Source organism: Strix aluco, chromosome 6 (genome assembly GCF_031877795.1).
Source record: "Strix aluco isolate bStrAlu1 chromosome 6, bStrAlu1.hap1, whole genome shotgun sequence".
Classification (NCBI taxonomy): domain Eukaryota; kingdom Metazoa; phylum Chordata; class Aves; order Strigiformes; family Strigidae; genus Strix; species Strix aluco.
The window spans coordinates 36,165,599-36,179,110 of NC_133936.1; the positions used below are offsets into that span (position 1 = coordinate 36,165,599).

Sequence of the window (13,512 nt, forward strand, 5' to 3'; positions counted from 1 at the left end):
AGGAAGATTTAGGAAGGCTAACATATTTTGGCATCTAAAACTATTACTTTAAAACAGTTTTTGTCAGGATACAGTACCTCTTTCTGCCCTATGACATACGAAAGATGCAAAAACTGCAGTTCAAGTTGACGAGGATATTTCTTTTCCCCTCTGCTTATGAACTGTTGAACTGTGGTTGTGTCAATAGTCTGAAGCGAAAATGGATTGCAAAGAGATATAGCCTTGCACTAAAGCTACCTTTTCTCAAAAGGCAGTATCACTGTCTCAGTGGTAGCAATTACTCCAGAATTAGGAAGCAGTAACAAACATCCAACATTCAACATATGTATAAAAGATTTAAGAGCACTCAGATGTTAAGAATTGCTGACTATTGAATAAATACTTTTTAGCTTGATTATATCTCATTATTCCTCTTTGAAGTCTGTGAGGAGGAAGTTTTGATTACTATATAACTCCTTCCAAAATACCAGAGCAAACAAAGGAACAGAAAAACCATCCACTGGATGGCTCAATGCACTTAACTGTTGAAAAGGCGGGAACTGTCATTCTGTGCCAGATGAAAAGCATACCAGAGTGCTTATGGGCTGCTACATGTAGTTTACAGAGAAATGAGTAACACACCTGAGAAATATAAGCATTCTAAGGAGGCAGGATACAATTAAAAAAATAAAAACATGAGAAATGGAGGAAAAAATGAACAGGTTAAGGAAATAGAGATGCAATTCCAAAGCAGCTGAGTCACTGCAAACAAATTGTCTCCTCATTCACCTCCAAACACCTACACGTGGGCACCTACACAATGGTGACTATTTGGAAAGATGTTTATCATACGCTGTGTTAACACTTATTTACCACAGTGTTTTCAACTTCCTCAGAGTTTAAAAGTTCTGGTGTGAAAGGATTAAAAAAATTACATCCCACATTAGCTACAGTCTGTATTTTGGAATATTACGTAGCTTCCTGGGAAGTTGTCACCCGTGTGCTATAACAAGAAATGATATTGTAGAAGAATTTTCCATCAACAGAATGGCTTTCGTTATAATACTTTTTAAAAATATGAAACAATAAAAACATTAAAACCAGTAAAACCAGTATTTAATTACTAGTGTAGCACCATAAACATATATGTCTCTTACCTTTGTTTTTGGATCTAGAATTTTTACACCATAGATTGAGATTTGTAATTCAACTTTGGGAGTTTTCTGGCCTTCAGATTTCTTGATATGTCTTGCAAACTGTAAGATGAAAAATACAATAGCAATCACATTAACAATAAGTTTTCTGAATTTTTTTTTTTATTACTTCTCATTTCCTCTCAACTCCTTCCACCTGAATTTGTTTCCTTCCTTCTTCAAAAAGCTCTTATAAACAATGCCAACCACTCCCAAAGTCTCAGCTGGGCACAGAACAAGCATTTCAGACTGCACACTATAGAATATTCTTATAATTCAAGAAAATATATTTTAAAATTACTTAGCTGGTTCTCTTGAAACTTTTATCTGCTGTTTATGTACTTAATTTACGCTTTTGCATGAGAACAGTAGAAACACGAACACTTTCAGACAGTTTGTCAACCGCTTGGTTGTTGAGCAGTGAACATCATTATGTTTTCCACGTCGCACTATTTCTACACCCACTTCTGTACACGTGAACGGACGGTACTTTCCGTATGTTCCTCTAAGGAAATCAGTTATTTTAAACAGGTTCAGTGTGAAAGCACGAACAGCTGTCAACACCTAAAAAAATACTTCATCTCTTCTATCATATTCTCAGGATTTATTTGCTAACAGTTCACTAGATGACGGCTAGACAATATTTTGTATGACTGCGTAAGGTAATGTGTCCTATTCAATACATTTTCCATCCTTTTATATCTCCTTTTCTAGCTGCTAGATCTGACTTGTCTTTCTGTCACGAACACTGCATATAAAATACGCAGAGTACCTAAAATTTGCTATTGCATGGCAGTTATGAAGTGTCATGAATTTGGGTAACTTTCTTCGCAAAGTTACAGAATTGCTCTATATTTTGCTCTGTTACCAGCCCTTTTCCTCTCAAGCATTTGACAACCTGGAATGGTATTTCCAAATGCATAAATAAGGATGATGACTCACTGAAGGCTAGAGGAGTTGGAGTCTGCTTCACAGCTATATGTTTGAACACATCATCCTCAGACTTGCTCCCACTCAAGTATAATTGAGCACATAATTCACCATCAGTACAAATAAACTATATAAAAAGTCAGTGAGGACAATGACTTTTAGTGGCATAAAGAGTCTAGGATGTCAACAAGGGTGCTAATGTATCTTAAGAAGGGTTAGACCTGGAAGACAGAAGCCTGAATTACCTTGTCGTTGTGAAGTACTTGGCTGTAGCCAACTGATACCTCCCCTACAAACACCTAATCCCCTGATTTTTATTTAAGTGATAGTTGAGGGTTTGGGTTTTTGCTCTGTCCCTGCTCCTATGCCAACTAGTACTTGAGAAATCTATCCATGAAATCAACTGCTATACAAAATACGACTCCATCTATTTTATTTTATTTTGCTTGTAGGCAGTTCTGTTCATGGCAAATTATTAGCTAGTTTTAAGTACCACCCTAAAAGCACATAATTAACCTGTTTTTCCCTCCCAATTTTATTCCTCATTTTGAAAGCACACTTGTAGGAAATTTAATAACTAAACATTAATTTATAATTAATCCTATTGACTTTGTACAGTAACATGACCTATCCAGTTTATTACTAGTGTATCTCATGAGCTGGTAGGTATCACACACTTCACAAATTACTTAAAAAAAACCCTAACACCACTCAGCAACACACACACACACACCCAACTACTCCATGTCATTCTCAAAACCAACTCTTAAATCTAAATACCCATTTTACATTTCAGCTAGGACTGCTACAGTCATTGCCCAAATATTTTATGATGACTTCCTAGTGAAAACCAACTAGTCAAAAGTCTGGCAAATCATAACTTCTAGTTCCGCCTCTCTTCAGTATCACGTATACAGCTCTTGCAATATACACACCCTTTTCCTGTCCTATTTATTGTCAAGCCCATTTCTCACATATTTAGAGTATACTTTTAATAAAGTTTAATGACTATACCCATCCCTTTATTTTAATTAAGGTGGGTCATCTTATACACATCTTGCTATTAAAAAAAAATAATTTTATAGAAAATGAAATTTAAAAAAACCCTAATCACTGGTTTACAGGCATTTTGGCCGAAAACATTTCTTGACTTTCTAGGACAATTCAAATTTGTTACAGGAAAAAAAGTATTTTTTCTTTAATAAAAATCACTAATTAAAAAACCCCAAAAATCTGACTCAAATTTTATACTACCAGTTTAACCTGTTTGATTCTTAAGTCTCTGCTTTAAAAAACAGGAAAATGATAGGCCAATCAATGTTTTATTATCGCAGAATTTTTTCTCCAAGATGAATATAAAACAAAGTGTCTTTCTGATCAGTCTTGTACATTTACTTAATACCCTCACTCCAACAGCTTTCCTTTCTGATTTGTAATTTAATTATGTCCTTTTATTAGTTGAAACTCTGAGGATATATGTGGTCCCTTTTCACAGTACCACAGGGCTCTGCACTTGGCTCAGTTTAGTACGCATTAAAGGGAATCACCACAAAAACCACAGGCCAACTGGACAGTGTACTTCACAGTGCACAGAAACATACCTATGGAATACATAATCCTGGGGCACACCTAGATTTGGAACAGCCTTGAACTTGAGTGAACCCTGGCTTTTTGGAAATGTCCCTGTATAATCAAGATGCAAATGAGTGTTTCTGTGCAGTAATGAAAAAGAGGCATAACTAATATTTGATTTTACTGAGTTAAAGCCATTGTGTATGTTGCGAATGATGATGAAATGCTTGGTTTTCCAACTGCAATCACCCCAGAGTCCCAAAAAACAGCTACAACATGAAAACTTTTTAAAATAAGTAGGTCCGAATAACTTGCACGAGTTTTAGAACAGCTGGCCAAAGCTTGCTCCAAGTAGTCAAGAAGTCTTACAACACTGAGGAAGTTCCAGAAGATAATTCTGCGCCAGTACTAAAAAAAGGGTAAACAAAATGACCCTACCACGTCTCCACTCTCAAAAGGCATAAATCAAGTTCAAGAACTAGAGAATTCAAGTGAGATGAAATTAATGATGATCAGTATGAATTTTACAAAAAATACAGGTCAAAATACACAAAGCATTTGACTGAGTTTTGCATGCTGTTACATTTAGGAAATGAAGCAATACAACAAAACTATTAGTTAAGTTAGTTACATTAGTGTCCAGATGCAGCTATAAACAGGAAATTGTCATTGGGAAGATATGTTTCTAATGTATTCCAGCAGGGTTTATTTCTTAAGCATGACATTATTGAACAATGACCAGGAGGAAAATAATTACTGATAAAATCTGCAGGCAGACAAAATAAGAGGGAAACATAGGGAGAAAAGTAACTAATGATCTGCAATCTAAAATCATTACAGAGCAAGTCTGCATATCATGAAGGCTGATAGAGGGGCAAATAACACAGAATACCTCACCAACCAGAACACCACAGATTGCCTTTATGCAAACTCATTTCTGTTGCAAATCATACATGTGGGTATAAATTTTCTTTCTTGGGAGAACCCCCTGTGAAGATGGAATTAAGAAAGTCTTGATATCATGGTAGGCTCTCTTAACTGTGGACCTTCTCAAGGAACTACAACTGGGAAGATTAATGCAATCCTTGGATATTTCAAAAAGATCTTAAGACTACAATGGCTGCACTGCATCAGCTGCTTGTGAGAAACTACTCAAATTTTATGTTCTGAGGTTTTCAAATGCAGAAGGATGCTGACAAAATGGAGAAAGATCACAGGATATATGCAAAAATTAGCGGAAGACTAGAAACTCACTTTATAAGAAATTCCATCAAATCAAAAACAAGATAATGGTGAAAGAAAAACACAAAAGAATCTCTTCAACACAGACATCCAGAGAGACAAGTCAGCTTTTTATCAAATGTTTACTGGGATACAGTGTCTGAAAAGTGCACGTAAAGAAATTTAGAAAATCTGGTGCAGTTACTTTCTTAACGCTTTTCCTGCCCACTCCCTGTTCTGTGTAATAACAGATAACAGAGATACTGATCAGTAATTTCTTTCGTATCTGACCTTCTCCAGAATGCCAAGTTCAGCCGCCTCCCAGACTTGTGCAGAGTTTGAACAGCAGATCCTAACACTTACTCAGGTATCAGCCAATTTGCTTTTTTTCTTCTATTTTTTCTACTCACTCTTTCTACCTAAAGAGGAAAAGCTAGATGATCTTTAAGGTTGCTTCCAACCCAAAACATTCAATGATTCCATGACCCTGAGGGACCTCTGGACAGGAGAGATTTATAAACATTATTTTCTCCTTTCAGCTCACATTTGAAACAAAGTAATATTTGTAGCTCACACAGTAACAAGATTATTTAAGAGGGTAAAAATCTGTAGCCTCCCATTGGCATCAAAATGGACAATGATATAAAATCACAATGAATCACAGCATGGCTTGGGAAGAGATATGATGGGCCAAGTTCTAAAGCTGTTAGTTTATACATATATTGTTCTCAGGCAAGACACCCAGATTTGGCCCAATAATAATATGAGCAGCTCAGTGCAATGGGATAGTTTATATTTAACTGGTTTGGAATTAACATCATATTTTTCTTGAATCTTTTAGGGAAAGCAACAGATAAATCAATTTTCTATGGTATAATTTAGCTTTAAAAAGAAAAAAGAAAAAAATTCCATATATCTTGTCTTTTAGTACAGTAGCAGGGAAAATTGCATACTTTGAGACTCTTACTAAAATTGCATTTCAAATCCTTATACATCAAGTCTTAACAAACCACAATCAGAGGATTAATCATCAAAAATAACATGAGGAAAAAAAAAAAAATCACATTTTAAAAACAGCCATGAGCTTTAGTGAAAGAAATAATGGTTAAAACAACTTCTATCAAAATCAATTCAAGCTATGCAAATCAAAACTATGTGCTTTTATTTAATATTTACATCTCATTGAACAATTCAAGTTTTTTAAAAAAAACTCAAAACAAAGGTAGACATTTCTGTGCTTTGGGTGCTAATCTTCAGGCCAGGGAATAGAGGTTCAACTCCTTCAATTTACACAGGCTTCCAGTGAGACACCAGACATTGTACTTCATCTGGATACCTTAGAAGATGTCTGTTTGAGGGCAACATAGCTGTCTAAGCTGAGAAACAGCTTTATACCTGGCTTTGACAAGATGCTTTTACTCTTTTTTCATAACAACATTCATTATAAGGAAAGATGCCAGGAGGGAAAAAAAGCCCTATTTCTTCTGCACTGACTACTTATCTTTTTGGACATATTATGGTCCAAACTCTCATGCATGTTTTATGTAGGTATAATGAAATTATGAAATCTAAAAAATAGCTGTCAAGAAGAACATAAAGGATGAAAAAGCCACAGACATGTGAACCTGAAACTCTTGATAGTGAGCTGGGTAGGGAAAAGGCTCTCTCAGAAATCCACTTTTAAGGAGTATGTTACATTTTATTTTCCAAGCACACACTGGACTGAGGGGAAGGCTATTGATCTATTAACCACGGTGTATAAGACAATGCAGTAGAGTCTTTTTTCCATCTCTCTCTCCCTGAAGGTTTTTTTGGGGGGTGGGGTAGGGGGTGTGGTGTTGAGTGTTTTTTTTGTGGTTTTTGTTTGTTATTTTGTTTGGGGGGGGGAGGGTAGTTTTAGGGGTTTGTTGTTTTTTTAGGTTGGGTGGTTTTGTTTGGGGTTTTTGCCTTGTGTTGTGTTTGGTTTGTTTTTGTTTTGTTTTGTTTTGTTTTCTCGGAGAGATGGTAAACAGGTGTTCTCTTCAACTCTTCTCATCTGATCTGCTTTGGTCTTCAGGCAGTCCCTGGCTGCTTCTAAACCACACATTTTGCTTTCTCCAGTACTTCAAAGAGAACAGTCATGGCTGTAAGGCTTGACTGGAAACCTCTTTATTCCAATATTAAAAGATTTTCTGTACTCCACCCTCCTTCGTCCTTTCAACAACAAATGAAACCCAGCTTTAACACAAAAAGGAGCTCAGAACAATATCCACTGATGGTCCATTAAGGACAGCATCAGGACCGAGTTGGAAGTTGGGTAAAAGAACAGCCTTAAGTTTGGCCCTCAAAAACATCCCTTTGAAGACTGTAAAAGGAAGAGTCCAAAACTCAGGTGTTTAATTCTGGTTTCTCCCTAATACCCCTCCATGCTGTTTTCTTGTGGTCTAGTTATGCTTGTTATGCTGATTGTTCCACCTGTTCTCACCTCTGGCAACCCTTCAAGCACTTTTTGAGAATGACCAAATTCATTCCTGCAGTCTGATTTAGAAGTCATATCCTTCATTAATCAAGGAAAGTAATAATTTCACTTCATAAAGTATGATTTGACAACATTTACACATTTGAATAACGTAGGCATGTTCTGATACAACATCTTGGTACCATTTTTCTTAGTTTTTATTTAATTCTAGAAATTGGTCTGACTAGAAAACTGGAAGGAAAAAAATAGTTTCTAATAAATTATGAGAACAGTTCACCTTACCTTAGAAATAAAAATATGTATTTTATTTCTAAAAAGGGAAATTCCAACTAGATAAAACCACTGGACAACCCTCTAGAAAAATTAAATGTAGATGCTTGAAAAAACTGTATATTCAAATTGCAACTGATCCAGTAAAACTGTCAAGTGTTTAGAAAATGTAGTAGTAGTTTTTGGGATAAAACAAGTAAAATGAATCATGAGGAAAAGTTTCCTCCAAGTTATTGTATTTTACTGTAGAACATCAGCTCCACCTGCTGGTAAAAGTAAGTTCATGGAATGGTGTGCTACAGTCTTTGTGCTGTATGAGTTAAGAGCTTTTGATTTCAATAAGAGATGTATATCAAATGTCAATTCTGACACAGTTTGATGACATGATAGCTTAAGAAAAATAGTTTACAGCGACAGTATTTCATGGTCTTTATATCACTGTAAGCACATGACTTCAAAAGGTAATTAGTGTGACGCATGTCAGTTGCAAAAATCGCTCCAAATATTAAGTCAGCTGTTGTTCTGATACCTATTAATTTTCAATAAAAACAAATTATCATTAACACCGTGATTAAAACCAAATCCATATAATAAAAAAATATAAATATAGCATCACAAGTTACACACCTTTTAAAAACTCTCCTACTCTAAAACCACTACATTTTCTTTCCATATCAGACATTAGTTTTCAAGCTGTTTTCACTAGTTTAAAATTTTTGATTAGCATTTTCTAAAAACAAGCTAGAGTTATGTTGTTAATAATAAAATCCAGTACCTCCAGGCTTCTCTTCAAAGAATTCAGATGCACAACATAAATCAATGTTGAAATGAGTATCCAGTTGAGGATTGTTTCCAACATAAAACCTCTTTATTGCTCTCTGAATTCTATTCCAAGATTTTTCAAGTCTTTCCAAAGGTTGTCTTTAATTACTTTGTGAGTTTTCTAATAAACTTGTGACTAAGATCCCATGTAATACTTGACATCTAAGCTTCAAACTTCCAAGCTTGAAGAAAATAGCATCATTCGGGCAGCAATGATTCAGACACATATCTCTGAGGTGGCTTATTTAGGGAATGTGTAAAAAGTTAGAACAGATATCTACATGCTGCAGTGACACCACAAGTATATACAAAAAATTTCTGCTTTTAAATTATAGTGCTAGGCTGACAGATGTTTTTTCACAAGAAAGGAGAAGAGTTCTGGCTCTTCCTACAATTCAGAGAACAGTTATTTGAAATTCTTTTTGGAGCTGCTTTCAGAGCAAAATATTTCAAGGTACCAGATCATACAGTCCAATCCACCAAAAGCCTCCAGTGACCAGGGAGAGCCCAGCTTTGCCTGGAGTTCCACCAGTGAGACAGACACTTAGCAGCTGCTTTACTTAGGGGTCAATAATGATAAAACATCATTAAAATAGAATGAAAACTTCTCCACAGCAGGATACTACCTTGACAGATTTCTGCACAGAATTAACTTTGCTCAGGGTAATGGAATTTTATAAACACCAAACATAAAACACGACAGGCTTCACTCCTCCAGTATTAGCTGTAAACTGTACGAGGTGCATACAAAACCATACATTTTGTTTCCACTGGTGGCATGTTGCAATGGTTAAAAATGAGTCATACATACATTAGCCTAAAACACTTGAAAACAACTAGGCAATAATGACTCTGAAGAACCGCAGCAGAGTAAATCTTTTTTGGCATAAAACATTCTAAGAATTGACTAAATGAATCTTTAGAGCAGCTGTACTATTTTGGTAGAGCAAAAATAATGGCAAAGAACTTCTGTTTCAATACCTTAATACAATTACTAATCAATCTTGTAAAGATGGCTTTTTCAAGGGAACCCTCAGTCTTAGAAGCCGAGCTACATGAATAATGTTTCATGCCTTCTTTCTTTCTTTTTATATAGTAATAACACAGAGTCAAATTTTTCAATATTAATTCCCAAAATTTTCTGTCCATTTTGAGGAACATCTGTTTAAATGAATAATTAAAACCCTACAAAACATTAAGAAAAGTACAATAGTAAGCAGAACAATTGTTACATCCAAATAAACTAATGCTCCAATAGCTCTAAGCACGTAAGCGTGAAACTGTGCAATTCCATAGCAATGTGTGTTAGGAGACAAATCAAATCAGCACTCCCTACCACAACTCATGGAATCTGAAGAGCTTTAAGCATATTAGCTGTCACTCAGTCAAGTCAAAGCCATGTTATCAGCTAGCAACCCTAAACAAGTCATTTCATTAGGATACTTTCTAATTGTCTACTGAGTCCCTCAGTGCCCAAGGACATATAACCAAGAAGAAATTGTAAACGTCTGACTTTCTCACCCATCTACGTGCACCAGCACATAGATGGTGTTTGTGTGTACAGACCTTTTCCAATGAAAAATGAAGACCTGGAGGACAAGGCAGTAATGCCTCTTGTCATAAACAGGCTTGGTTTGCAAACCGCATTCTCTCACTACAGCTCTATTTCCAGATATATCACCAACTACCGGAGCTGGAGGGTGAACGACATTCATGTCAGTGTCACAAACCTTCACCTCCAGTCTAACAGTCAGTTACGTGGATCAGACATATTAGCTTTAGATGAAGAGCAGTTAGGGACAGCCAGTACACTCAGAGCTATCACAGCCCACTTAGGGCATGGTTTGACATTCTTACTCCCGTTCTTTGGCACCAACACCTTCCCTTAAGTGGGTGGGTACTCTGTTTTGCAACAAGAGGCAACTCACCTAACTGGGGCTCTTATGAAGCAACGCACAGCCCAGAGAAATGCAGAACAGACATTATTGAAGTCACAAGTTTTTTGTTCAAGGAAAAGTTCATTTTCTTAAATGCTCTGGCAACACATTCGGAGCGCCATAATTAGAGGCATTCAATAGCCATGAAGTAAGGGTAGCAGCTAAACCAAATTGTTGCTACTGAAGTTTGTATCAACAAAGCCCCTAAATTTCCAAAGAACAAGCACTACACGTTAAGGGACATAATCTTTATACTATAAATAATTATATAATCTAGAAAACAACTAAATATTTGCACAGCAGAACATCTGATAATACGGACATAATAAGGAAGGGCCTACACACCAGTGAAAAGATTAGCAAAAGCAACTGCTTCTAGAACCAAGGAATTTACCTAGAAACACAAAGTGTCTTATCTGTAAAAACAGGTTAAGAATACATTCCATTTTTATTTCATTAAAAGTTCTTTCTTACCTTTAATTTTCTAACAGCATCTCTTACAACTTCTGTGCCTTTGGGCTGCTCCACTTCCGTACTGCCAAGAAACTGAGAAGATTGTAATTTGTGAGAAATAAGTTATGCATTGAAAGGCTTAATTAACTCAAGTAATCTTATTTTCCAATTATTTCTAAATAACATTTGGAAAGACAATTGTTTCAATAGTTGAGAAATAATAAATCTTCATACAGCTAGTTTCAATCAAGAGAATATGAAGAATTAGACTCTAATTAGGCAAATAAAAGAGTTATCAAAAGCAGCTTTTAAAAAACATTTTATTTATCTCAATCTTATAAAACTGCAAATTAGAGGTTAAGTACCTTTTTCTACTGGAAAACTGTAATTTTGTTAATATAATCTCTTTTGGAAATTAATGAAGGGATGTAAAAAAAAAAAATTACTGATCTACGATACTTCCCCTGAATCAACACGAGCCAATGGTTTGGACTATGTTACTAAAACTTTCATAGAGTGATGCAAGATCAGTTAAGAAGGCCTGATTTTGCTGTCAGAGCTGCTTGGTACAGTAATTTCACAGATATAAAGGAGCTAGTCTCCAACTTACATAAAGACAAGGCTCATATTCAAAGAATTTCTACTAGAGATCGCATTGTTACCAAATAAGGTTTTAACGAAAACCAAACATACACCTGTTAATATACAAAGCACAATACTTCAAAGGGAACTTACCATTTCTTTATTTGTACATGGAAATGCCTTTAGATTCTTCTGTAAAGTTTTGCTTACCTTCTACTATACTGTTATGAAAGGTATGAAAATCCTGCCCGAACCACATCTGTGTAACAATTTAATTAATTTTGAATTGCTTGATTTTCACATTGAGGTACAGTTGATTTAAGTCACATCATGTACCTGTATATACCAAAATAATGCTAGCAAGAAAGAACAAACCCTCTTTTTTCTCTAAAGTACACAAGTTTCTGTGTAACATGATGCACAGCGGTATGTATAATTTTTAAGTCTTATCAGTTTCAAAAGGACTTAAATTTGCCAAGCCACAGATGCTTTCAACATAATAACTCTGAAGTTTTAAATTTTATTAAAACTTCGAAATGTGTAGTCAATGTTCTCAAGCTGTACTCCTGCAAAGAAACTTTGCAGGTCTACCAATAATTCTCATTAGAAATTTGCTACTCACTCTGAAATATGATGTGCCTCTTGAATACAACAGTGTGTAAATCAAAACACCATGCACACCTGCTATCAATATTCTCTACTACTACAATTCTCCAGCAAGATTTGTAATAACAAAGCAGAAACCTCTATTATTGATTTGAGGTCTTTCATGCAACATCTCCAATGACTTTAAATAGAGGTTGTGTTCTTCCCTGGAAAAGTGACAGTTGCAGAAAATGCATATAGAGAAAGAAGAATGATTCTTGGACATTATGGATACTACATGTGACAGAGACAGACAGGGAAAGATTGAGTGAATATTTATGAGCGAATGTATAGGAGTAAAAAAAAAAAGGTAACCACAAGCTTAAATGGACAAGGAAGAAAGTAGTAAGCTCAGATGAGAATCAATGAGGAAGGCTGGTAATACCAGATATCTGCACACAAGCATATTTATATACCACACACTTGGCACAACACGAGAGACAGAAGTATATTTGCTGTAAAGTTTGTGAGCATTATATACAGTACAGGAATCCTGCATAACCACAGGAAATAACAGATTCAAGTGTGGACAAGGCTCAAAGAACAGAGAACGCAGGTCACTGCTGCCCACGGTGAAGTGGAAGACAGCTGAGCGTACTTCATGTTTCTGTAGTTTTGAAAGTGGCAGCTCCAGAGGCATTATCAGTGTACACAGCTTGGTACTTCCTCATACAGATTTAGGGCCGGGCCTTAGGTGGAATTGTGTCACAATACACTTCTAGATGTCTCAGGGTACGCTGCCTCGCTTGCAGTCACTTCTCCAGAAGGGCACAGGGTGCTTATTTGCTTACTTCCATCCAAATGACTGAAATTTGAGATAGCAAAAGATATCTCAAAAGCAACAGAGTCATTTCCCCTCCCCTTCCCTCTCAGCTATCTTGCTCTGATTCAGAGTCCAAGAAAGACGAAGGTATCCTCGCTGTATTCAATAAATCCCAGCAGCAGACCAATCTTTCCATGAACAATAACTTCCATAAATACTGTTTTCCCAGAGGCTTGTACCTCATACTAATTCACATTACTGCCTTAGAAAGTGTAAGCACCAAATTAAGCTTCTGCCACAGCTGGGGAATCTGTTAAATGTCACTGAATTTCTAAGCCCATAGTAATGTTCCCAAAGTCAGAAATCACCATTTCTGATCATGGAGGGGAGGGAGAAGTAAACATCTAAATAGAACAATAAACTGCTGAAAGCACAGGTTTAAATGACTGACAGAACTTGGAGAAAAACATACTAATTGGGTTGGCTCAACAAGTTACAAAAGAAACAAACAACGAAAACCCCAAGTATATGGAAACATCATGAGCATTATATCAATATTTATGGAACATAACCAACCAGAATTTCACCAGTCATTCACAACATGCTGTCATCCAGATGAGTATCAGTTTTGACATTAAGCATCACTACTGAAATTTTTATTGCTCTCAGCAGTTTTGAACTGGATGT

General features: G+C 35.9%; 1 protein-coding gene across 5 annotated transcripts in view; it reads right to left on the reverse strand.

The window, feature by feature from the left end:
• GULP1 (GULP PTB domain containing engulfment adaptor 1) overlaps nt 1-13,512 on the reverse strand; it is a 165,259-nt gene that overhangs the window by 34,367 nt on the left and 117,380 nt on the right. For all 5 annotated transcript variants that reach the window (XM_074829643.1, XM_074829639.1, XM_074829642.1 and 2 more), the window contains 2 exons: nt 10,857-10,928; nt 1,137-1,235 (listed from right to left, as the gene is read on the reverse strand). In XM_074829643.1, the coding sequence (XP_074685744.1) occupies nt 1,137-1,235; nt 10,857-10,928 (171 nt within the window). The remainder of the gene's footprint in view (nt 1-1,136; nt 1,236-10,856; nt 10,929-13,512) is intronic.